This window comes from Micropterus salmoides, unplaced genomic scaffold (assembly GCF_014851395.1).
Source record: "Micropterus salmoides isolate LMB-PRFRI ecotype aquatic unplaced genomic scaffold, ASM1485139v1 Ms_hic_scaffold_22, whole genome shotgun sequence".
In the NCBI taxonomy this organism is placed as follows: Eukaryota; Metazoa; Chordata; class Actinopteri; order Centrarchiformes; family Centrarchidae; genus Micropterus; species Micropterus salmoides.
In genome coordinates this window covers 10,455,253-10,482,316 of record NW_024041373.1, presented here as the reverse complement: position 1 = coordinate 10,482,316, position 27,064 = coordinate 10,455,253, and the positions used below count along the sequence as shown (strand labels likewise).

At 40.8% G+C, this 27,064-nt stretch overlaps 1 protein-coding gene across 6 annotated transcripts in view; it reads right to left on the bottom strand.

The window, feature by feature from the left end:
- Positions 1-27,064, bottom strand: part of macrod2 (mono-ADP ribosylhydrolase 2) — a 388,574-nt gene that overhangs the window by 257,578 nt on the left and 103,932 nt on the right. For all 6 annotated transcript variants that reach the window (XM_038738173.1, XM_038738172.1, XM_038738174.1 and 3 more), the window contains exon 4: positions 15,893-15,922. In XM_038738173.1, the coding sequence (XP_038594101.1) occupies positions 15,893-15,922 (30 nt within the window). The remainder of the gene's footprint in view (positions 1-15,892; positions 15,923-27,064) is intronic.

Genomic DNA, 27,064 nt, shown 5'->3' with positions numbered 1-27,064 from the left:
TTCTCTTAAAGGGTGCTGTGCTATCCGAACACTAGCACATAGTGGTTCATTGCCTGCCTCCAGCTATAAGCCAGGCACGGCGAGATGCTGGACTCTCTGCATGGAGCACATCCACCATGTGGTTGGACGGAGGTATGATGGAGAAGGAAGTGAGAGGAAGGAATAGAGCAGGACAGAGCATGTCTGTTTATTTATTGTTCTCTTCCGCTTTAACGGCTCGTGACCGGCTAGCTTTATTAAACTGGGCTTTGAGCGCACACATGGCAGCACTAAAACTTCCTGATGGCTGAAAGGGGATCAATTCGAGCTGCTGGCTGCAAGAATTACTGCGAAGTAATGGTACTATCACACAGGTAGGCCTCGTCTGCGTTAGGGGTTAAATGGACCATTTAAATTCTTTAATCAACTTCAGTATTAGCTGCATGAGGGAAGTGCTGCTTCTAACAGATATATGCAGGTGCAGACATTTCCATGAATATCAAATAAGGAGTTAACACAAAGCCCTCGCCAAAATGATTAGTGATGAAGTAAAAGACAAAACAGATTCAGGTCAGTATTAAACTTCTGATAGCACGTTGAAGAGTATTTGTTGGCACAATAATAGTAAAACCTAGAACATGAACATCTTTAAGTAATGCTTCTCCAAACAGGTAAGAGTTTGCATTTAAATAATGCATAGTTTCACTGCATAACATCTGGACTGTTCCATAAACATTACTTACTCATATTTGCAGTGACATTAATTGGCCCATCGCTGTCTAAAATTTGTTATTTTACTTGACAAGGGTAAAAAAAAAAAATCACATTCTGTAGATAGCACTCACACTGCACATGGGGATACAATCTATACAAAAGACATGCAATAAATAGTAAGTTTGTGAAACATATAATATCAAAGGGCTTAGTGGAATTGGATTTTACTGTAAGTTTTGTCCACCCTCATTTGCATACGTTGAGGGAGAGAATATTAGTATAGATTATTACAATATAACGTAATGCAATACCCCACCAACACAAGCTACAACCTCAAAAATTACCACAAGGATGAATCAACATTTTTGTGACAGTTTAATAACAACTGGACAAACAAAACTGGATCATATTTACAAATTGGTATTCATTGCAGGGCTGTTACCTGTTATCCTCTGTAACAACTTTATTTTAGTCTCCCTATCAGCAACCACTTTTGCAAATTACTGATTGCCGCTAAATTATTATTGCCAAACAAGATACAATAAGGGTACCTACAACAAAGCTACATTCCATCACCACAGCACTTTCCAAATGTTTTACATAGAAATGTGAACACTTAAGCATTTCTTTCCAAATAAGCAGGTTTCTCCAACAACAATCTATTCATTGTATATCTAAGTTACTCCCTAAAACCCAAAGCTGAAAAACAGCGGGGAAAAATGTCTGTCAGTTACTTTGACAATTATTTTTTACATACACTGTAGCATTCTGATTACCATTGAAATCAGATTGCTACAGTGTATGTAAATGCTCTGACTATGTGTTGTGTACACTTCCCTCCCCCATTCACCTCATTTTCCCCTCAGACCCCCGTGTTTCACGGCTTGAAGGTTACAGAGAAAAGCTTGTGTTTGCCGAGGAGGCCAGATTAGTGCTCATCAGTCGTGGCGTTTGAGATCCCCGCACTGACCTTAAGGGCAAAAAGCCAAGCCACTTTCACACTGCAGTACACGGGGATCCGAATGAGCCTACAGTGGCCTATTGTCACCACTCACCCAAAAGAAAAGACAGCAAATTGCCATGTCAGGAACTTTGGCCCCAATGCCAATATAATACACAGCCTTTGTCCCTCATCTAGCCTGTTAATATAAAAAGGAGTCACAAAGGGAAACATGGTGCAGCTCAATTCTCGCTACAAAATAACAACACTGTGACTTGATGTAGGAGTTTGTGTGGGTGTTTGCTTCAGAACATTTAATTTGCAGCAGTTTGAATTGCAATAAAGATTTACATTTGATATTCTAACTGGAGCGGGTTAAAGGAGGGAGGCACACGTGTGATAAGCAAGAATATAAACATATGGTTATCGACTGTGGTTTTGAACAGCCCATGCAAATTATATTAAATAGCTTAATTGAAAAAGTTGAATAGATGTCTAAAAAAAAGAGAGCCAACAATTCTGCTTTGCCATGACACTCTTGGATATATGCTGAGATAAACAGCTATGCTGAATACAGAATTTGATCCTTTAAGAAGCAAAATCACTGTAAACCAAAAAGCCAGTGACTCAGTTTGCAGATAGTTGTTACAACTTCTGTTTCAACATTCTTTTCATTATCTCCTATAATTTTCCTACCTGTACTCTTAAGCTTTCCACCTCTACGCCTACAGACCCAAACTGTAATCGACTTATAATCGATCGATCACTTGTTTCTTGCATTACTGGAGGTAGCAGGTGGAGGTCAACAATTTAAATGCCTACTTATATCGTTAGGGTGGATTTCTTATTCTGCTCAGTAGCCAATCATGCAATAGTAATTAGGCATTTCTCGCTCCATGACGGTGACTGACACTAAGATTTACAAGCTTTTGGAGCACAGCTGACTTGAGGTGAGAAATCTGCCATCAGTGCTCAGATGATGAACTAGGTTCTGTATGGTTCGTTTGCACTGAAAATGTGGCCCTCCTTAGAGCAGACTACACTACACTTCACAATACTTAAAATAGATGTTTACATTAAACACATTTCCAGGCGTACTGCAGAAAAAAACTGTTACTGAACTCATAGTCAAGTACTTAGAGCACCCCTGGTAATCAATAAAAATTCACAGGCTAATCCTGTCTAACACCTACGCCTCTGTGTGCTCTGAGAGTAAAATAAACCTGCAAAGGGGAAAGAGTGTTGAGTTAGAATTAATGCAATATTAGTATGCACTTTGTTTTTCCATCAGGTCTATTGGCATACTCACAAAAAGCCTCTGCATGTTTCTAATCAGCATGGTAGCCATCTTAAATGGCAGCAATAAAAGCACACAGATCTTGCAGGAATGTAAAAAGCTCCAGTAAAATAAAACGCATGATTTAATGACCATCTGTTGGGTGCCGGCGCAGACCTTGCTGTGACATGTTTTGTGAATGATCAAAGGCAGCGTCTGCATTGAGAACGATTCACCTCAGGAGGCACACCGGGGAATTAACAAGCCACCCAGCAAAGATCCATTTTCCATGCAGTTTGGCCCTTTTGATTCCTTAACAGGTCAGCCTCAGCCTCACATGGAGGAAGAGAGGGAGTAAAACAATGTAATATACACAACAGTCCAGGTCTACAATATGTGAAGCTCCTAGCAAAACAGCAACACACTTAAAAGTTCGAAAAGCCATTTGTGGAATAGCCCAGTGGAACGATTCAAAAGAGTTGTGTATTATTAGAATTGTTTCTTTTCCTTTCAGACTAGCCCTGCAATCGGCTGCTTATGTTTAGGGCCTTCCCGAGTTCCTCCAAGAGTCCATTTAGGTGTTGGGGATGGATGCCAAATGACCAATCAGCACTTAAAAGAAGCATGCACACACGGAGAGGCATGCTGATGTCCTCAGACAGACATTCCAAAACACCCGGCTCTTATCTCATCAAGGCTCAGTAAATAAAACATTTAACAGCTGTGCTAGAGTCAGCTTTGCAGAGACAGTGTCGGCATCCTGCCTGGGCCAGGAATAACACATAGAGCACATGGAAACAGAGACACCCAAAGATAAGTCAGACACAAATTTATATTAATACACATGTGTGTTAGTTATAAACAGACCCAAAAAGATAGATTCTCAGGGGGATAACGAAACAGAACAACCATTCCACTGGCGTAGCTTGCACTTCAAAAATTTACCATAAGGCATGACAAATCTCAGGTGGGCTCCTGACAAGGAGCACACCCACACAAGTGTTTTCAAATACTACAGCACTGGAATGATTAACGTACACATCCTTGGGCCGACATCGTCATTACTGCTTTGTTTTGCTCTCTTTACCTTCTGTCCTTCTGCCTTGTCTTTTATCTCTGCTTAATTATTCTTCCTTTTTCACTGCCTGCCTGTCTGTCAGTAAGACTGTGTGCAGTATTTAACATGCTGAGGGGACACATGTCCACCCCAAGCGCCACGGAACAAATTCGCTACTTTGTTTGCGTTCACAGCTCATTTGGCCCAATCCATGTTTTGGCATTCTGTTATTGTCATGCTTGGTGAGGTTTTCTCCGCTGCCCACCAAGGGGGAGAAACACGTTCCAGAGGCTGTCAGCTGAGGCTCACATTCACACTCGATCCTGCAGTATTTCCTTCAGGCTTTCTTTTTATGTACTGTAAAGAACACAACATCTGAAAACAGCTACTGTTGAAAGGCATGCGCGCCTAATCTTTGGGGCACTGGCAGCAAATTTTGAAGAAGCTAATATAAAACAATTGACAAGGGAGGAAGTGAACTTGGAAGGTGAAAGTAAAGTTGTTGGAGAAATGGCATCAAGGTCAACTGTTTGCTCTGTTTTACCCCTAACCCACACACATCTTGACCTTTGGGGGGTGGGGGTCGAACACACACAATTTAGATACAATCAGAGATCAGCTGTGTGTGCTGTGTTGTCAGACCTCCACCACCAACACAGTCACATGTCCCATGTATACAGTTTATCAATTTTATTTGAGCCAACAACCCCCCTCTGATGACTAAAGAGCCTTGAGAAAGTGTCAGTGTGGTGTTGATCGGCCGTGGACATTGAGGGGATGGGACAGGGTCTTGTTTGCAATTTCACACGTGGAGCTGGCTGGTGGTGGGAATGTCCCAGCTGGTCTCAAAGGTCTAATCTCCCCAAGCTAGCAGCAGTCCATCCACCCGCCGACTGTAAACACAATAGCTCCCTATGGTACTGAGCTGATTGCTGTTTCATCAGGGCCAGGAGTAGAGTCAGTGAAGAAAAGCACTGTCTCTCACTGTTTGATGAACTTGTTTATTTTTCCTGCACATGGGAGGCCCAGAGCAAACTGATTGGCAAGCAGTGTGTTTATCAGAAGCTTTAGAAATCATTCCCGATGATACTGGGCAGTCAATGTTACGCCAAAGCCACAGCGGAAAGCTTAATTAGAGCTTTCTGAAAATAATGTCTTGATACCACCCCCTATAATGCCCATTATTACTGCTAAGTATGCTCCTCCATCAATTATGGCATGTGCTAATGCGAGTCTCACAGTAGAGAGCCAACATGTTTCAGTGGGCTCAAATAGCTTTGCTGCACTCTCCCACTCAGAAATAAATCTTCTTCCCAGCAGACACTCCTGCACATGCCCAACACAGAAAGAAATGCATATACCAATGTTAACTGGTTTGTGTGTACCTAAAACTAGATTTCGATCTAAAACCTCACAAATACACAGGATTATAAAGATGCAATGTTAAATAGTTTTATTTTTATTTTTTTCACCCTGCAAAACAGGCTCATTATTTAACTACTAAGATGGTCAATCAACAAACCAGACAGTGCATTATAAGTGTGTTGTTTGATTAAGAAAGGACCCGTCCCTTGACTCCTTTTCAGTTTTGCCTGCTACTTGCTGTTGTAGTAAAAAAGACATGAATATGCAAAGGAAAATGAGAGGACATTACGCAAAGTGTTTTCCTCTCACTACCACCCACTACGTCTGACATCTGTTCTCCACTTCCACCACACTTTTTACTCTGCTTATCCCTCTATCATTCTTCATATCGCCTTCCTCCTCCCTCATTTTTCCTCACCTTTTTTCCCTCTTCTTCAATACACCTCGCTCTCTCTCCACTTTTACATGTTCTATGGCTATCCTCAGAGATCTGACTGCACAAACATACTGAGGTGGCAGTGTGCGGGTGATAATGAAGTGTCTGGGAAAAGAGGATTAGGTGGAGTGGCGGACATCATCCCTGCGGTATAAATGCTCATCTCTCCCTAAGGAAGACCACGCGAAGCGTCTTTCACCTCAGTCCAGCTGGCTGTCTCGGTGTCACTCTCAGCTAGCATACTGGGATGGCTGCTGTGGCCCTCAGGAGGTAACAGTGAGGGGGTTAACGCAACGACGGGTCCAGCTCCTAGGGGACTCTTGCAGTTTCATCCTCTGACACCCGCCTGTATATTCTACACAGCCAGGCTGAGAGGAGCATAACAGGCATAGGGAAAGTGAAGATCTGCAGCAGGGGAACAGACTGACACAGAGAGAAAGATAGATAGAGGGTGAGAGAGAGATAGAGGAAGAGAAGTGGAGACAAACTTCTCCTCTTCCCTGTGGTCTGACAAAAAGATGACAGCTTTCCTCTGGAGCTTGCTCTGCCCTCTCTGGGCTGAAACCTCACTTGTAGGCAAGCGGCCTGTCAGACACAGCTAACTAGGCTGCCCCATGAGAGATGCAGAAAGCTTGACAGTTTGTTACTAGTTGGCAAAAGGCCACCGTAGCAGGTCACTCTTTTCACAGTGAAGCGTCAAAGAAGTGCCACTAATCACCACCAAGCAGGTCTTTAAAGATGTTCACGTGAATATTTTCCTTCCACTACGCCCACAGCTAGTTCAAAGACCCATTATTATCAGCACACTGTCGCATACCGAAAAGCTCTATATACCGCCCCAACCCTGCCGTAAACATTGGGTACTTGAGAGCAATCTGAGCTCTGTGTGTTTATTTGTTTGTGCTTTTATGATGCATAGTGGTTAGTGGAATTATGGCATGTACTGCTTAGACAGCACAGACCCCAGAGAGCCATGCAGTGCGCACGTGAAACTCAGCTGTAAAGCAGGCAATACAGTAAAGATCCATGAGCCAGCTATAGTTAACATCCCAGAAGGGTACACAGTATATTTATAGCTCAAAATGAAGAGTAATTTGGTAACTATTTGGATTAAACAAGACATGTCTTACCACACCTACTTGGTATCAGTGTAGCTTCCTTTCAACCAATAGTGTGTGGTCTCATATGTTCAGAATTGCAACTGGACACCAATAAAAGAACAATCCTGTGCACTTCATTTAATAAAATACGGGTAGTATATATGCGTATGTATAGCACACAGCATTCATATAATAAATAAGTTTGCAAAGCAAAATGGCTATTAGGGCAATGTTATTCTGCCTGGCCAGGTGGCTGTTTATTGATTTAATGGCTCTGTTTAAAGACAATGTCCTGCTAATTTCATCCATTGATCTCCACTGGCTTCCCAATTACCTTCACCACTGTTAGATATAAAGAGTAGATGACATGGAGGGAACCCCTTTGTTAATTCAATTATATTAAACTTCAAAGCAAAGAAAACAGAGCCAGTAGTTTTGATACTAAACTTCTCAGTCTCTGTGCTCAGTTCAGGCTGTTAATTAAAAAAAACAGATTGTGTTAAATGGTGGAAGGTGTATTTATGAATTTCTGTTTACCCTTTGTCCTACCTGCCTGTTACTGGAGGAAAATAATAGGGTTTAATAGGGCTGGACGATATGGGCAAAAATGTTATCACGATAAAAAGTTTCATATCTTTCGATATTGATAATTATCACAATAAGTATCAAATTGTTAATTCTTTTGAGTTTAAGGGCTAATTTTTGCTCCTGAGTCAAAGTTGAAGAAACCTGATGGTTATTGTGGTTTTAAAATCTTTTTTTTTTATAGTCATCACTTGAGGCCAAACAGTGGATCACTTCACAGATCTGAGGTAGAACATTCAAAACAATTATGATAAAATCTTTGTCACCAAATATGCATGAGTAAAATTAAGTAAAAGCTTTTATCAGTCCTTTTTCCTCAACAAAATAAAAATCTTACTAAAAAAATGAAGTCCTAATTAGTGTATTATTCAAGTGAATAAAATCTTTTATTTTATTTATTTATTTATTGAACATTTATTGAACATTTGTTATATTGTTATTGAAAAAAATTACATTGCGATAATTATTGTTATTGTTTTATTGTCCAGACCTAGGGTTCAATATGATTGGTCTATTGGCATGTCAACTGCCTCTGAATCATTTGTGAGCATGTGGCTAAGTTCTCGGAGCCTCTTGTGATGTCTTTGTAGTAAGTAGCTTTGTCATGATTGGTGAGACTATGGGATAGGGTGGTGCCCTACTAAGAACTGTCCCTGTCTGTCAGATCTCATCACTCCATCCTGTATTGCTGGGGGCAGCGGGACCAAAACTGACCACTGAGTCAACTGACAAGACAGCTCAGCATCCAGTTATCTCTGATTAAGAATCACACACACACACACACACACACACACACACTTACAAATTCAGACAGGCACACAGACATGTCATGATGCAGGCACATGCATGCATAGTCACGTTCACATTCACACACACTGGCATGCAAACACCCAGTCACATGGACACATAATACACACAGACACATGCATGCAAAAGAAAATGGACAGGCCGCGTGCAGGATCTACCCTCAAAACAGCCACAATAAAGCCTGTGCAGGACACAAATGTGTTCTGACATTGGGGTTGGTAATGCTTTGAGTTGTCTAAAATCTCAACAACTGACCCAGAAATGCTGGTGCACAGGGGGGAGGTCGTGTGTGATGCAGAGTGGAAGAGAACTAAATTGACACTTTCTTGCTTACTTCTCCAGCCCTATTATGTGGTGGTATTTGTGCTTTATGTACAAGGGGAGACAGAATGCAAGTCCTCTGTTGCACAAAAGCATGTGAATTACTAAGTGGTTGAAATATCAGTCTTCCTGTCCCCTGACGTCAAAGGCCACCTTCGTCTCCTCTCAGAGAGAGTGAGAGAGAGAGAGAGAGCGCAAAAAGGGAGAGAGCATGGCTGCGGAGGTCAAACACACAAGAAAACAAGCAGCTGCAATATGTTTACAGTAGCAACCCTGAGGGAAGGAGAGGACCCAACTACAATATCACATATATTTATTTTTTAATTAATGATTCTGATGAAGTCAAGATGGCTGCTTGCATTGTTTCTTTCAGGCAAAATTCAAAAACATGTGCCAAAGCAGAAAAATGCATGCAAAAACACATACCAAAACAAAAGATAATTTCTTATACAAAGACTTTGTTCTTTACCAGGACTGTAAGCCAGTGTAACAGCACTCAGAGACTCCCTGGCATCAACTGCCTCGAGGCTTGGCTACTGCCCTGAGGTTTTGAGCTGCACCTGGCAGAGCTAGCATTTCAAATTGATAAGGCTCCTGACTTTCTCAATCCTCTTGTTCAATATACGATGTGAGAGATTCTAGTGGAGTGAAGGCCTCCACTTCAAATGACCCCTCAGTGGCAAAAGGCAGTGAGACTGTCAGTCTGAAAATTATACAGGAAATAGGTGAGTAGGGTGTAGGGAATCTCTGGTGCAATTCTCCTTTACAGAAATATAACCCTATTTCCCCCTCAGTCTCTAAGACTTTTAAATTCACTGCTGGGTGAAAACTGCATATTTTAATCCTCTTTAAGGCTTATGGAAAAAAAAATTACATTTATCTTGTCAACAAATCCTTGAAGTCAACATATGTTTTCAAAAAATCAAAAGCACTTGGAATATGCATTTTCACTAATTCAATCAAATGATAGTGTTAAAAACATCTGTTTTACACATGCAGGAAAATCCAGCTGTCAAGTACAATTAACAACAAACTAAAATGCAATATGCATTATACAGACACTTATTGAATGTTCTGCATTACACATACATGCTCAAGAGTGGTTCCCAGGAAACTGTCAATTTCATAGCAAAGTGCAACTTTTAGTGTCAGAGGCGAAACATGTCTTTGAGCAAACTGTGTCTCTGTGTGGTCCAGGTTAGCTCCACAAACCTTGCTACACCAGTCAGACACAGAAAGCTCCATATAGTTTGATATGCTGATATGTGTGCTGTTTAAAGTTAGGCCCTTCCCCTCACCGGCGCTGCAGTGCCAGAGATCAAGTGATGCCGTCAACTAGCTAACGACATCACTGCCGCAGGCGACGGCCGGCAGCTTGATTTATACATGGGGACAGAGATGAATGATTCATAGGCTAAGAGAGGGACACCAGGACACGTGGCAGCTATATGCCCTACTCGCTTGCTCTTATTCGCAGATAGACACACACCTCTCCATAAATCCCTTGGAACATTTTCTTATGTCTCATAAGCTTAACATTACACAACTGACCAGTCTTGTTACCACAGCTCTCGTCTAATGTTTTTTTTCCTCTCCTTTTGTCTCTACAATTACATCTCTACAACGATGTCCCTCTTTCCCTCTAGTGTTCATTGACTCCCAGACCATTTCTTCTACCCTTCCCATTATAATGCAATGCTAATCCTAAATATGGAACCCACTGTTGTAGTCTAAAATGAATGGCCCAATCATTCTGCATCAATTAGTCCATCCATCATTGCTGATTGGAGGAGGAGAGGGTGTTCATGGTGACTGTTCGCTGTGGTGGCGGGATGGAGCCAAAGATGGCATTAGAAAGAGCTTTCATGCTGAAATGCAATTTCCATCACTATTTGGGTTCCACAAAGTGCAGTCCACACAATGTCCTTGTCCTGCTAATGTCAGTTGAATGCCCTCTAAATTATGTAATCTCTGCAATAATTGGGTGAAATGATCTGTTAGCAGCGGGGTAGTTGTCACATGATCATTTTTCAATATAATGACTATTGTTTCCACTGAGATGTCACTTGACTTGACATAATAATATATTTAAATACTAATGAATGGTCACTTTTCACTACTTTTCATTGAAAATACTCAAAGGCAAGATGCTACTACACAGATATCATAGATCATACTCCTTCTGTAATAAACTTTGTTGACAAATAATAATTTCATCTACTTGCCAAAGGAGTGTTCTGGGTTTTTTTTTGCATATTATGCAGTCAGTATACCGAGTTACACATATAATAAAGACAAGGCAACACTTGAGTGGTAGCATGCAGTGCAGCGTTAATGCATAAACTCACTTAGAAGTGCATTACACTTGGGATGTGTAGCGTAAAGTTATTTTATAATTTTACTAAGTAAGTGCAATTTCCAAAATGACTTCCCTGCTTATGCAACAACCAAGCCATTTCAAATAAGGAGTTTTATTTTATTTTAATTATTTTAATGATTATCACTGGCTCAAACCTAATCAAGAGGGCACTCCCATATTTGGATGGTGCTATGACAAGCAAGCAAGTATGAATGCAAAACCATGTCATGAACACAACCCAGAGGTGTACTTAATTTAACGCACCGAGACAAAACGAAGAAAGAGAATTCATATGTCTTTATGCTGTGAGTTTACAGTACCTGTGAGACGTATACATGTTTATATCAATGCGGCCTCAAACACACTTGGCACATGGAACATTACAGCACAAATACAAGGTGGACCTAGATCAGAGTAGAACTAACTGCCCACTAAATATGAGGGGATAAGTTAATCCCGAGGGAACCGCTCTGACTGAGGAATCTTTGCATTCAATTTATCATTTTACATTATTTAGGCTACTCCACTGGGAAATACGCTATCTCTGTCATAAGTTATGCTAATGGCTGTTACTACCATCTGTGAACTGTGGACCATCAGTCAAGCATAGTGTGCAATCTATGAGTCATGAGAATAATATGTCATCTTTAAGTGATTAATCATACAGGGGAGTTCTGGGGCTTCCAGAGAGCTCAGATGGTTACGAAAGGGACATAAGGCCATCTAACCTAAACCATCACACAACACTACTCTATATCTCGACCTGTACCCCTCCCCCACACAGAGTGCCAATGCCCCGCTCCCCTACAATCTACTCAATAAACAACCCTCAGGCAGGACCCAGACAGGGGATAATGGTTCACCTGGAGGTGACAGGAAAAGAAAACAGAGCTCTTTGCATAACACATGGAGATAGAGATAAGCATGGTGAAGCACTTAGGGATCTTGATAAAGGATTATCCAAACATGTCCGAAACTGGATACATTTTCTTTTCTTAAGTATGCTGGAGCACTCTGTTGTAAGAGCCAGTCCTGCAGTTACTGTGTAGTTGAAATTTCAGTGCTTATGTTGTGCTGCTGTGGTCAGATAAATTTACTATAAGCACATGTTCTCACATTTCACCCAAAGGTCAGAGCTAGGACGGTACACTCCCTCTGTTTGTAATTTTTTTGTAATTTACATGCCTCTGTATCCACATGATTTTCTCAGCAGAGCCACTAAGCATTGCCTTGCCATGTCATTGTGAGTCTACATCCGATGGCATCTTTAGCTGCAGAGAACCACATGAGCACCACCACAGCCAGGCATGATCACAGCAAGCATAATTAGTCCCATATATTAGAATGTGTTGGTACTTGCCATGACTCATACCACTGTTTAGGAAACTTATGAGGGAGGAGAGCTGGGGGCACACAGCACTACTGACTATGTTATGTAAGCAATGACAAAGGCTGGTGAGTTCAGTGAGCGTTAGCAGCCCGTGGCCAAATTAGCCTGAGTCAGGACGTACAAAACAGCCATGCATGTGCCCCGCTGCTTGACTGGAGCAGTGAAAGGAGGCCCAACCTGAGAAGGACGATTTGTTTGGGTGGTCTAGTTAAAGCCTAGTGCTAAATGGGCAACGGTTCTGGTTAGAATGCTAATGAGCCAATTCTCCTTCTGGATGGAGACATCAAAGGCAAGTGGAGCTCCCTCTCTCTGGCTACACAGGGCTTCATGGTATCATTACATGGCTCAGTGTGCACTTGCATCCTTGGGTTTGTGTGTGTCTGACAAAGTGACAAATAGGGGGGAAAGGAGAGATAGACAACATGATGTTTACATTAGGTCTATTCATTTGGGACTGTGCCAGCATCCAGCCATGCTGTGACACACATCACACGAGCAACCCGGTACCATTCATAATTACCCTCTATTCACAGAGGCCTCATTTAGTGTGCTATTATCAGAGATCATTGTTATTTCCCTCTATGTATGTATGGAATCCCAGTGAGACCAGCATGTCTAACGTAGATAACGGTGCTATTTTGGTTAACCCCATTGTGTACATAACACTGAAGACAGAAAACCAGAGAGAATTCCCATCAGTGATTTCTAAGGATTTAATAGAGCATCAGGGCATAAGAATCTTTTCTAGTTTCTTTTTTTCTCCATAACTAATGCTAGGAATATACTAATGTGTGTTTTTGAATACAGGATAAATCTCTTTTCAATTCTTTCCACCCTATTTATACTGCTCTGGCTGCAAGCCAACAAAACACCACCACATATCACACTCGAATAACTGATAAGATATACAGGGAGGTAAAACTTTTCTCTCAAAAGATACCTACACATACAGGGGAATAAAGAAAACCCTAACCCTCAAAACCATGTAAAGCCAGGAGAACTTCTAAAAGTGTGTAGGTGGTGAACTAACTTTTCATAAACAAGACTTTGTCCAGTTTTCACATACTGGCGGGAGGCCTACATCCAGAGCTGTGAGAACTAAACATGGCTCAGGTGTGCGAGGCCAGCATGATGGATCATCCTGTTGTGCAGCTGCCCCTCTGCCGAGCCCTGAGAAGACAGCTGGTAGATAAGGCGGGCCCTATATGAGAGCACATCTCCTCTTCACATCGATCCTCGCCGCCACCAAGGCAGGAGGTCTTCACATGCCAAACCACAGATAGAGGTAGAGGGAAGGCCAGGGTGAGAGCAGTTTTGCAGGTTTAGCAGCCACCTTCTAGTGATAAAGACACTGGAAGATAAAACCCCTCTTGGCCTTGTACAGATAAAAGACAAATGGTGTAGAGCTTTTTTGGGGGGGGGGGAATTACATTTTCAGCTCTCTGGTAGATAATGGGAATCTCTTCCTGGTTATACTCATCTCCTCATTTTTTAGCATGGCCAAAACAATAAAAACAAGCTTCAGAAGAAAGCACACATGAGAAATAATAAAATAACAAAGACTTGTTGTGGTCATTTTTAACACTAGAAAATGTGAGTCTTAGCATTTTACAGTTAATTGACCTTGTATGTTGTGCCAGTAACTTGGCAGGAATAGCATCGCTGGAAGTCAATTAAGATTGAAAAGAGGCTTTGCTCTCAAAAAAAATGGCACTAGCTACAATTAGAATTCCTCTGGAGTTAATAAGCACAGCTGCAGGTCACAATCAACTAAAATGTTTTCTTGCAAAGCATGACATTAATTGACACATACTTTCTCACGTTTCAGTGTTGACAGCCGCAAATTTGACTTCATTTTTGTTACTACTGTGTTGAAACTGTGCAATCTGTAATACCCTAACATCTATTATTATTAGTCGAAGAAGAACCTGGGTTAATCAACAAGGCTGCAAACCGAGATTCAGAGAACTGTGAAAAGGTGATTTGCCACAAAATAACAATAATGAAAACATAATCGCAAAGAAAATTGCCTCTATTGTTTCTCCGTACGGGCAAATGAATACTGAGAATCGGCTGCAGCAGAGACAGACACCAATCAGGAGGACTGCATACTCTGCTTTACAGGGCTTGGGTTGGTTGTGGAGACGCATGTTCGTGACCTCTGATCTCAATCACAGAAGTTCTTCAGATGACTGTGCGCTGAGGGCCTCTCCATGTCACTGATGCAGACTGGGATGCTGCACTGCTTTGAAACGGCTGGGAAGTTTGCAGTCTTCCCATGTATCAGACAAGATGAGGGCCACTCCAGGCCACATGATTAAATGTGAATAAGATTTCAACAGCTCTGTGTACACTCTAATGGACACCATGTACACTGAGCAGTTAACTATGCAGTGGCTTTGATATTTGATGTTTATGCACATCTCTTACCTCTGATGACTCATATTTCATGCCAGGTGTTAATCTTAATAAATTAATACAGAAGTGCCATCTGCAAAGTTCAAAATTCTGTCCTAATGTGCAGTTTTTTGCTAAAACTATTTCTAAAACTACTCTATAGAAGGACTGTGTAATTTGAAGGGAAATTTATTTTTGACAGATAAAATATATATACTAACAGTATAACATTTTAACAAGTCACCCACATCATTAACTAGTTTTTAGTTCTGTGATTACAAAACACACAATCACAGCTAAATTAATAGAGGACATACATGCATGCACTGTGGATGAACAGGGTACATCTGGCACATTGTAAATGGCAGTGGAGGTCTTGTTTGCATTAAAGCTAAAAAGATTATCTTGAAATGAACTCCTAAAATAGAGACAACTTACAACATATGCACTATATAATGTACATACATGTTTATAGATACATAGATATCAGATATATTAGATAGATGAAGTATACCAATACGTAATGTCCTGGTTGGAATCACCCAGTACAACTGAAGGCTGTCAGGAGACTGTGACACATTCAAAGTGAAACCCAACACAGATGGATAAACAGATAAGGCTGAAGCAGTGACCTTATTTCATTGTCATACCATTCAAAATATCATCAAAATTCCCCCTTCGGACTAAATATTAACATTCACCATCTAACTGAGTGCGTTGTAGCCCAACCTCATCTTACTGTTGTGAAGAATGATTATTTCAATCATGTCACTGTTGAAGTCAAATTTCAGAGAAGAGGAACAGAATGGGCAGTAGCATCCTACTGGAGTTCCCAAGCCATTATTCCCGCCCCACGGTTGGCTGCCTCAAATTTCCTCCATTGCTTTGATGATAATGTTCTTCGGCAGGCCGCTAAAGTAATGACCATCTCTCAGTGTGCCAGAGTGCAAGGTTGCGCTGCACCATGCACTAATGTTTTTGCTTTACATTCAGCCATATTTAACACAAACACTTGGAGCGAAATAGACACTAAAGTCTGCCATGAACCCACAAAAGATTACAGATGTGCTCATATGATGGATGTGATGAGTGCAACTTTAATTGCTTTAATAGCACAGGAACAAACAATGAGATGATATAATGAAAAACAAAAGGTGTTCACTCACCACCTCCTCCTCCCAGGAGACTGGAGTTTGCTGAAAAGACAGATAAAAAAGTCAATAAGCTTCAAAGAGAAAGAAAATATGGATCATTCTATAGTGTCAGCAATCTTTGGACATAACGGTTTGGATTTATTAACTGCACACAAGTGTCATTTTTCATAAAAGAATTTCACAAGCTAAACTCTTATTGCAAATGTGACATTCACATCATCTAATGAACAGAACTACTACTGAAAGATTTCACAGAAATGGATTTATATCACTTTTCCCTGTTTTAAACCTGTAATCACACATTTGAATAGCTGTACCTGGCAACACAAGATTTTGCATTTTTATGATAGCTTCAAACAACACCACAGTCAACCAAAGGGAACAAGTAACAAGAATGCCATCCAATAGTTTGTTTATCCCAACTCCAAAAGACAAATGTGATCACTGTGTGTGGCAGTGTTTTTCTTTGAATACTAGACTAGCAAGTTGGCAACAAAAATGTGATTCAGTCAACAGCTAATTTCAATGTACACTCCTTGGCAGATTTCTTCCTTGGCTACATGACAGAGGTTATGCTCAATAAAACATGTGGTTTATTAAAAGCAATTAACAGTGACCAGGAGTTTGAGAGAGTTGTATCTACTGCTGTACAATAGAGGAACCCAGATTTGGCCATGGCTTTGCGGGGTCCGATTGTTTATTTTTGGAAACATGTCACAGAAATTGTTGGACATGAGTTGAGAGGAGCTCTTCAGTGAAAGACCTGGGATCTTAAAGGGTGAGGCTTTGTCCTCACATGTGACATAGACATGCAGAACACCCTCAGAGTAAAGCTTAGCTCACTGTTATTCTTTGGTCAGCTTAAGGACAGTTTAGTTCACTCTTAGTTTGACCACGCCCTGTGTTATTCATGTGAATCTCTGACATTAAATTATTTTAGATTCACATAAGGAAACGTCAGAGTGTTACCTAAGTGGATCATTAAAAATATTTTCATTTTGCTGGAGACATCCGTTACACATGAGAGAAGAATAATTAGAGGAGATTAGGAGAAGTACATCTGTTAATGTGGGTGTGACTGAAAGTAGGTAACCTATACGTTTGAAGTCTAGTTCATACAGTGGGCATTGGAAGAATCCTACACTGCAACATGCCTTTAATGATGTTCAGTTCCTGCTACAGCGTTGGCTGTCATTAGCAGTGAACACTATGCCATTAAATGCTTATTACGTCTCGAAAAGGTTCTGTGCACAAGCAACAGATAATGAACACGTGGTATCTGGGAGAGTTCCCCAATCATGGCACAGTGCTATGGATGTTATTATTTTCTGGCCTGATTGCGCGTTGAAGGGGACTTCTGGAGTTCACTCAGTTTCCGCAACATTCTGTGGCACCATTATGGCTTTGCATTGTTCTCATTTGAGCACCAAATATATGAGTGGGCACAGGGACAAAGAAAGCTCTCCCACTGCAGAATTTGTTTCATCAAAGGGCTTTTGTTGTGCGTGTGTGCACTATGAGCATAACATGCACACACAAGAAACAGCAACTCAAACAGGGATGTTCTGACAATCCACTGTCATGTTTACAATAGCACCTCTCCAGGTTTTTCTGTGATGAAAAAGACGCTCGTTCTGTTCCCGCCTTTGTTTAGCTCTGGAATCTGTCAGCTATCAACAGCAAACACACAACTCAAATGTGCTTTTCCAGAACAGGACAGTTTCTGCTCATATTTCAAAAGCATGGATGAATGTAGAAATATATATTTAAATATTTATCACCAGATATACTTTTGATTTTTGGGTAAATGCTTGGATACATGCGTAATAAGAAATGCGTGGCAATGTATGTAAACTTTCTTCTCGATGTCTGTGAAGGTTCTCAGTCATCCAGGTCATAGTTATCCAAGGAAGGTTAAAATCAAGGGCAAGTGGACTTCCGAGAGACTTCTTCAGTTGAGAACTGTCCAGTTTCCCAGATGTTTAACCTTCTTTGGTTTTCTTCTTGATGTAAATTTATTAAGCTTGTTGTTATTTATCTATTATCAGTACAATGAAAGTTAGTAGTTTCAAGTGCCAGTTAGCACTGCAAAGCAAGTTAATAGTATGCAAGATTTCAGAAATGTCTATCATCATTGTCTAGTCTCCTGGGGAGTCTTCCTATTCCTGAGCTATTAAAACACTGGGGTTTAATTACCTGACATTATGGAAATGCATAGCTGAGGGGGGTGCTTCATTTACTCCACTCCTAATCAGAGATTGGAGATGTGGTTCCTAATCAGTCTGACACAACTCTCCTGTGTGTGTATGCGTGTAAGGTGGGGTAGTGGTAGTAGTGAATGGGGTAGTCTGGGGGTAAGATGTTAGATGCTTTCTAACCTCATGTGATCATGGCAATAGCCACTGGGAGATGAATAGCGTTCGACAGCAGTCTCATCTCTGCGGTTGGTTTGATAAATATGGAGTAGGGAGGGGTAAAAAGTCTGTGTTATGTCTTTTCATTTCTCCTCTCCCTGCATCCTCTCCTTTAATGATAAGAATGTCATGAAACATGTTTCGACAGTTTATCTTAAAGCAAACTGGGCCGCGGCTTATGCACACAAAATGTCTGTAACCTACAGAGCCAGTGAGCTCAGCCCACATCGATACATATCAAGGGAGGCATTAAAATCCCAAAATGAATGGGGACTTGCTTTAACAATCCGTCTTCAAGCATGACACAAATAAGAAACAGCTAGTAGAGAAGCCAACCTACAGCAGCACACAGAGCAGCCCTACACTGTTGGCACCAAAGACTGTGAGACTGTCTCTTATTCAGTATGACTTGCCTGAGAATTATCAATTATACTGAGTGAAAATCAAAACAGAAATCCATATTTGGCCACATCCACCCCATAATGCATATTTTATAGTGTGTGTATTAATTATAAACTAGCTCCCCTTGCTGTTTGTGCCTGCCGTGGGCTCAGTCTGGCTATCTTGTGGTGGATCAACACATTTCTGCCTTTAGGGAAGCAGTGGGAGAGCCAACAATTAGTATTATCAGAAGATGATTATCTGTTTCTTCTATAGTGGCGGAGTGTGTACATGTGGAGTTGTGTATTTGAATGTAAATTTAATGGGTCTTTGCTGTCCTCTCTTTAGTGTCCGCCAGTGGGTGCCCCCTAGAGAAGGTTCATGAATCAATTTTTCTTCAAGGACAGAACAGACCACATCTCCATCTATAAAACAGCTACAAGGATCCCACATAAATAGTGCAGTGATCTTTGAGTTTTAATATTTCAGAGAACCTTAATATATATTTTTTGCAGTAGTAAAGATAAGCCTTGAAGGTTTGCAACGACCCAGTTAATGAGAATAAAGAGTGAAGCCAAAAGAGTAGGTTAGGACTTGGAGTTTGTCAGGAGTGCTGCTGAGAGTCGCCCCAGTAGTAACCACAACATGGGTCATAAATCTCAGTGGAAGGGCTCCCCAGACTGCCTGGAGATGGCAGGCCATTAGGAACTGCTGGTCCACGGCATTAGGCTGGCCCATCAAACACATGTCTGAATTGTCACTGTGGGAGAACACACTTCCTTCTGCCCTCTGAACTTCTAACCCCCACAGCAACCTCATTTTTGCCCTCAACCAATGGCAGTGCAGTGGGGCCGCTGCTGTGTATTTTCATAGCAAGAAAGTATTGATAACAGAACCCGAGCAGGAGAGTGTGACAGGCACAGTTTATGGATTGTGGCACTGTGTTAAGAAGCCAACACAGACACAAACACAGTGAAAGGGAATGGTGAAACCACCCTCTTGTCTCAGTGTGTCCATATACTTTCAGAGCATTCATAAAAATGTCTTGTGTGCACTTCAGTGTGTGAGTCCTGTGTGTGCAGAGGGCAGTGAGGCATGGATCTGGGCTGCGTGTATGGTGTCGTCAGCAGAGCCCTAGATCATGCAGTTAAATGGGAAGTGCTAGTGCATAACCACAAAACCTCAAGGCAGTAAACAGATCCACTGTCTACCTTCTGGTCTCTGCCACCATAACTGAACCCTTTAAATATGCTCCACCAAATACACACTCACCTTATCCTTAGCAGCCTTTCAAACACTTCTCAATAAGCACAGAGGTTAATAGTGTACTCTGCTGTAACTCTGGGATAAAGGGTGGGGTACAGAAACTAATAAAAAAGTTTTATGGTTCAAGTTGCCTGCTTCGTTTCAAATAGATTTCTGGGTGCAATTTTTCAGCCACTGCAATATGCTACAGGCCTATCTGTGTCTGCAAATCTCACAGGCATTTTAGAAGCATTTTCAGTAAATATATGAGTCAAATTAACTGTGATAGGGACAATCTTTGCTATGTTCTATAGCAACTGTATGCCGCTTCATATCAGCAGATACCAGTATCACTCACTGCTGCTTTTGAAGCGGTTCTTAACGGTCCACAAGGAAGGAATTCTGATTTGAGCAAATACAATACAAAACACACAAACTGTCCCAGATAAAAGCACAAACTCTGTCAATAGAGTTGTTCTTTGTAGCCAGGAGTCACACTGTTTTTTCCCCCACTCCATTCTTCTGCTTTAATTAGAAATCATATTCACAGCTAATTTGACAGGCACAAATTATGCATCTAATGCACAATGAACCGCAAATGGCTGGCCTATAATAAAGAAGAAAACAGTTCAGAGAAACAAGAAGCTGATCATTTGTAGACTTGGTTGAGCCTTAGATGGTCATTAGATGTTCCTCTACATAGTGCTCTGATGTCTAACATGTCAGCTCTGAATGTCCATGTACAAAGAGTCAGTGGAGTGAAGGATTGGCAAATTCTTGTTGAGTGGAATAACGTGCTGCTCCACACACAGACACTTTTCCACTCCACCAGCCTCCCTAACAGGCGCTGATACTGGGCCTGTTCACACACATACACACACATCACATCACATGCAATCACATGCACAAGTACACACATTCATGTGCATGCACTTAGAGACTAACGCAACCAAACTAAACTGGGTTTAGTATCTAGGTGAACCCATGCCATGTCTGTGGAGCTCTGTGTTAAATTGGGGCAATTCTAACCTTTAATGATGGGGGCTCTTTGTTTCTTTTAGTAGCTGCTGAAATTCGCACAAGTAGAAATAAAACTTAAACGAGCTACCAGTTGTGAGATGAGGGAGGAGAGGCAACAGTGGTATTTCTTATTTGTGGCACATTAAAATTGCATGCTACGCCACACATGCTGCCTCGTCTGATAATACTGGTTGGCATTTTTGTTCTTTATAGCTTCTAGTGGTCCCTGAGGAGCCTGAGTGAGCCAGACAAACTTGTGGTAGAGGTGGCTCGATCCCAGCAGCACACTCACACACAGTACGGTAAAGTATGTCTTCTTCTTGACATGACAGATTTCAGGGTTCAGTGGTGAGGGGAATGCTAAAAACAATAAGATATTCATATGAAGCTTGCACACATCAATTTAGACAAAGCGTGAAAGCATAAATCTTAAAGCCTACTTTAAACCAAGAGCGTTTGGTATTTCAGCACAGTTAAAAGTGAAGGTTTTCATTCAGCAAGTGCTGCATTTGCTCTTAGAATCTGCAGTATGTACAGGTTGCATAGGCAAACTTGCTGAACTATTCCAAAACAGCATGACCTGCCACTGTTCAACTCTGACTTGTGATTGGTTTGGTTTTGCATATTTTGGTATAATAGCATAGAATTGTGCTCATTTTACCTAAATGTGCTTGTTTTATCTATGATAACTCCTTGTTTTGAAAGAATTTCAAGTTGTGTGCCTCTGCTGTGACACACGCACGCATGCACGTGCACGCACGCGCACACACACACACCATAAAAAACAAGGAATTAAATTTAATAGTATACTGCCAGCTTTATATGCCCTGTTTTCCACACTAGCTTACAGTATGTTACAGGATTTTCAGCATTGTAAAATTTTAGTAGGACTTTGTTGCAGTCCCTGTTTGCTATACGTTGGGTTGTTATATTAAATTGATTTGGAGCAGGTAACATGAAGCAGTTCTCATTTCTCATGTGTATTGATACTCTGTCAGCGTTCAGCACAAACAAAATTTCCATTAAGTTCGATGGTGGGTTGAATTTTCGGCTACTTTGTACTATTTTCAGTTCAAGTTATTAAAAGCCCATCTGGCTCAAACATGCAGTCTATGGCTGTGGGATTCCTTGGATAACTTCACTGCTGCATAAAATGGTCCATGTGTTAACATATCAACCTCAGCTATGTGGATTTGTTGTGGTGTGAAGTAGCATTTGACTTGTGACAGTATCACTAGTTTTGGAGGAGACTTGTTTTTATGCCAAAAACTAAGGCTTAACTTTTCAAAATCACTGTAATAATGATGTGAATTCTGTTTAGGTTGGCTTTTACTATGAAGCACTCATTACAAAATAAGGTGACCGTGGGTAGCTTCTTAAACCTATTCATATTCTTAACAGTGCTTGTCATATACTGTTGATTATGTTGTTTTTTGCAGCTTCCTTTTAGAACTACAGCAGTAGTGTTATGATGTCTGAATGTATCAATGTGACAACAAGCTGGTGTCACAGTGATTAATCCCTTTCCTCCACAGGCTTGTCACCTTCATAACAAAGCAACAATACCAGATGCCAAAGCCAGCCCACACGTCTATTGTTATAATTACCTGACCTTCAAATCCACATTAATGAGCCCAGGATGATCCCATTCTCTTTCATCATTTGGCTTCCGAGCCCTCCTTTTATCTAACAAGGTCACCTTTCACAACACTGCTTCTCCCTGAAATACACATCCCCCTCATAAATATACATATACCTGCATCTGCTCAACCCCCAATCCTAAGAAGGGAGCTTGGAGAAATTACAAGAAAATAAAGCTGTAGGTGGGCTCTGCAAAGCACAATTTTGTACTTCTTCTGAAGTTGACACCGAGGGAAAGTCAATGCCACCAAAGTTAGACACAGAAAACAACTTTCTAACAATTGAAGTGTTACTTAATAATTGTTTTGAACACTAAAGACACAGCCTATTAACAGGAACGAGAAAGCCTCACTGCAAGGGCTATGACGGCACAATGCAGGGGGCAGCAGAGAGAGCAGGGTTCATTAGATGATGTTGTTTCGATCCGTTCCTGCTATTTTAATCACAAATGCACTGTGGTTGTCTGTGAGAAACCACAAGCACAATCTCAGATAAAAAAACATTCAATTAGTCATTTGCTCTATCATAGTTGAATTTAGAAAATTTGGAAAAGGTGAAACTGAGTTCCACATTATAATAATAAGGAAGGGCTGCGAGAGCCCTGCAAGGAAATCTCTTAACAACTTAAAACATAACATTAAATCATGTCTATTATATTCAAATTAAGTTCACAAATAAAACCAGTTAATGGCACATGTAAATGTTCACAGTATCATATTCAGATATCAAGTCTTGACATCTTTGCTTACAGACCTTAAGCAATCCTATAAAACACTAACAATAAATTAGACTTTTACAGTAAGGTTAGATGACTTATGCATACTGTATAAAAAAATCCATAAAGAAATTAAGCCAGGCTAGGTATTCAACTTTAAACTCTGTTCGCTGGACAAAAATGAAGTTTTAATACGCGAAATGTTATATAACAAATCAAGATATTTCAACTGATATTCACCAACCCTGTGCATGTGTGCCAACTTTGAAGAGGCACCATCATTTTCTGGTTGAGATGAAATAGGTTATCTACAAACTTCACACGGCCCAGTGTCACTGCGGAGCTCTGGCAGGATTTGGGCCAGCAGGTGCATATTATGGATTTATCCAGGCACATTTCTGGATTTATCAGCCTTGCGTTAATGCAGCCGCTTCCTAACTGGTGATCAGGCCTGCTGGTATGGTAAAGACCCGCATGGCTCCTCAGGGCCTTCACAGTCCAGTACCCCCAGCTAGGTACCCGCCAGGCAGCCAGACAGTTCACCTCACTATATCCAAAATAACATGGCTGGGATTTCTCCAGACGGAAGAGCCAGGACAGCATTAAATTGGAGATCCTCAGCCAAAGAAGTGTGGTTTCTGAATCGACTTCCTTACATATCACTGCTTTCTCTTTTGCAGAAAATAGAAGCCTGGAAATAAGGGCCTTACCCTTAACAGCCATGTGATGGTATATACACTCAGAGTGAGACTTCATATAGCTTAAGTGCAGAACATTGCATTAAGGAAGAGTGCATTGTCTTTTTTAACACTAAATGTATTTTAACTTCTCTTACTTCCTTAGCAAAATGCACTTAACCGGCACTTAAGAGAATTCATTCCCACCAGCGTCTATTTGATCACTGCGGTGTGAGTGTTGAGGTGATGTGTGAAGTGAGCTCTGGCTCCAGAAGTGCTGCATTTATGTCACAGAGACTCATCTCCCTGGAGCGCCAACAGCAATCAGTTTGGAGCAACTCAATCACAAGTCCAGAAGAGATTCACCATATTATTCATGTTGTCATGGTGAAAAAAAAATCATTTCCACAAGAGATCTTCTCCTTTTCTGTCCATTGAGCATGGAGCTTGAAATAGGAAAATTGTTATACTCCTACAGCATGTACGTCTCTTTTGTAGAACACAGGGTTATTAATAGACAATTAGGGGAGACACACTGATGTAATGTTCAATGACAAACAACTATTCTTTATGTAACAGAGAACTGACTAAATTATAAAATTATACAGTAAGGTTTTACTTATTAAAGCAACTGCAAAATTATCATACATTTCTTTTGCCTAAATCCACAGCACTTGGAGAAACGGATGCTCCTAAATCAAGTGTAACAGAGTCTAAATGAAGACACGTCAGTTCAGTCTACTGAAGTACATGATGAAAGCTCTTACAAAGATAAGCCAATCCTTCTTGGATGAGAGATGATCTCATAAATAATCATACCTGTATTAACATTAACAGTGACAGTTTGATCATAATGGGAGGTATTTACTTTGAGATTTATTTCCCATACTTTGTAATGGAAATAAAACATTTTTGCACCTCAAAGACAATGTCTTCCATAGTAGTTCCAATCACAGGCCACTATTTTAGGCCAGAACACTGCAACAGTAACAGCGAGGTTAGGGTTGAAGCAAGTTGAAGCTGTTAGGATTATTACTTTCCTGCCCTACGATCATTATAGCTCAAAAAAGAAGAGACTAGACTGACACCAGTGCACAGATATCACACCTTGTTATCTCCCTGTTAGATATTGTAGCTTGTAACTATTAAAGCACTAACACCAAAATGGGGTTTTCACATACATAAATACCTCACTGTTCCTGCCTGTTGAACAACAACTGTAGAATTAGCTTAGATACAGAAATGTCACGGTCTGCAACAATTACAGCATAATATTATTTTTCATAATATTTCTTTTGTAGCGCCTATGGATCACACAATGTTCACTTCAGTGCATCTTCAAACAAGCATCTGGGTTGTTGTTTTTTTTTCACAAACACATTCACACAGAATCCCAGTGGAAGATTTCCTGTTCACTGGTGTCTGCAGCCTTTTGTTAAAACAAAACAAAAAGACAACCTGTTTCAATTGCTTATTTGAGGAGGTTTAAAATGGAACTCTATGAAACAGTAAAACACAGAGCTGACACTGTGAGAATTATACAATTAGACAGAGTGTTTTCCTCTTGGCAGAAAAATCAGAGCTTAAGTAAAACAGCGAACTGGCTAAATGAAAATAGTTAAATATTCCAAGTGTGTCTTTTTTGTTTTTTCCATGATATTGCCCAGTCTTGAGCTCTGTGGGTCTTGTTTATGTCAGCTCAATTGATACAATCCACCAGTCTGCTCAAATCAAGTTTACAGTACTGTACCTCTCACTGGTGTCTGGCTGACACTCATCTCTCGTGCTTCCATGATATTTAAACAGACAACAGAGTTTGGCTTAATAGCACCTCTCTAACTCATCAGTGGATTTCAGCCACACTTTAATGTGAAGTCCCGTTTTATGCACATTTGCCTGAACAACTGGAATCATCCATTGGAAGTACTTCTCAATCACCTATGTTTGAAAAAATAGGTGGGACAAGGAAATTGCTAATTACACATTAATTTCACTGGATAAAGCAGGTAAGCCTACCATTACCCCTTTATACACATCTTGCATTCCGTATAATGCTTCAGAGCATAATGCTTGTACCTGTTTTTGTACCTCTTACATACACAGGAGAATGGGACACATAATCAACCACATCAAACTAAATTATTGACAGACATGCTGCAAGCAGAGAGACTGAAATAGTTGTCTTGGGGATACTTAACTAGGAGAATAGATTGACAATGGTTATCTCTCTCTAAATGATATTGCCGTCCTCCTGCTGAACTTTGCAGTGCTGCTTAATTGCAGCCGTTAATTGGCTTGCCTCCAAGCTCTTTATTTCATTGCTGAACCCCAACACACACACACTGTAGCTATCCTAATATTAGGTTATGTGCTGAAGCTAAGGTTTACACAAGATATCCTCCTACTGATGAAAAGGATGTACATTAACCATTGTATAGAAAATAAATGAACTAGCATTATTAGTGTGAGTTTAGGGTTTCCTGCTGACTTTGCTTAGCTTTCTCACAAGGACACTTTATGTGAGGGTGCCAGCACCGAGTGATGATTGGAGTTTTCAGTTCTCAGGAAGGTGCAGAACTCCAAAGTGTCCTTCTCAGATAGCAACAACTCCACATTTTAACATCTTATATTAGAGGGCAGCAGCCAAAGAATGCTAGTAATAACGAGCAGCAAACCCTGTTGTACTTCTAGCCAAACCAGGCCTGTTTAACACGAGACTGCCGGCTTTAGTGTTCCTGTGTTAGAGCCTCTACAATAGGAGGTGGGGCAGTGAACAGAGAGCTGCTTCACTTCGGGAAATCCAAAACACCAATCAAACACTAAATCACACTAGCACACTAGTTACATTGTGAGGGGGCCTGTCACTTCTGCAGCGCCAATTTATGTGGCTTTTACAAATGCTGAAGAAAATTAAGGTTTTTTGAGGCATACATATTGAAAGTAACTGTGAGGCTGACTGTAGAGCTGAATGTTAAAGCAGAACATGGGGGGAGGCACCCCTGGTAGATTTATTTAACTCAATACTCTTTATAATTCCTTTTTCTTGCACTTTGTGTAACAGATGGAAAAGTGCAACAGTATGCAATGTGAA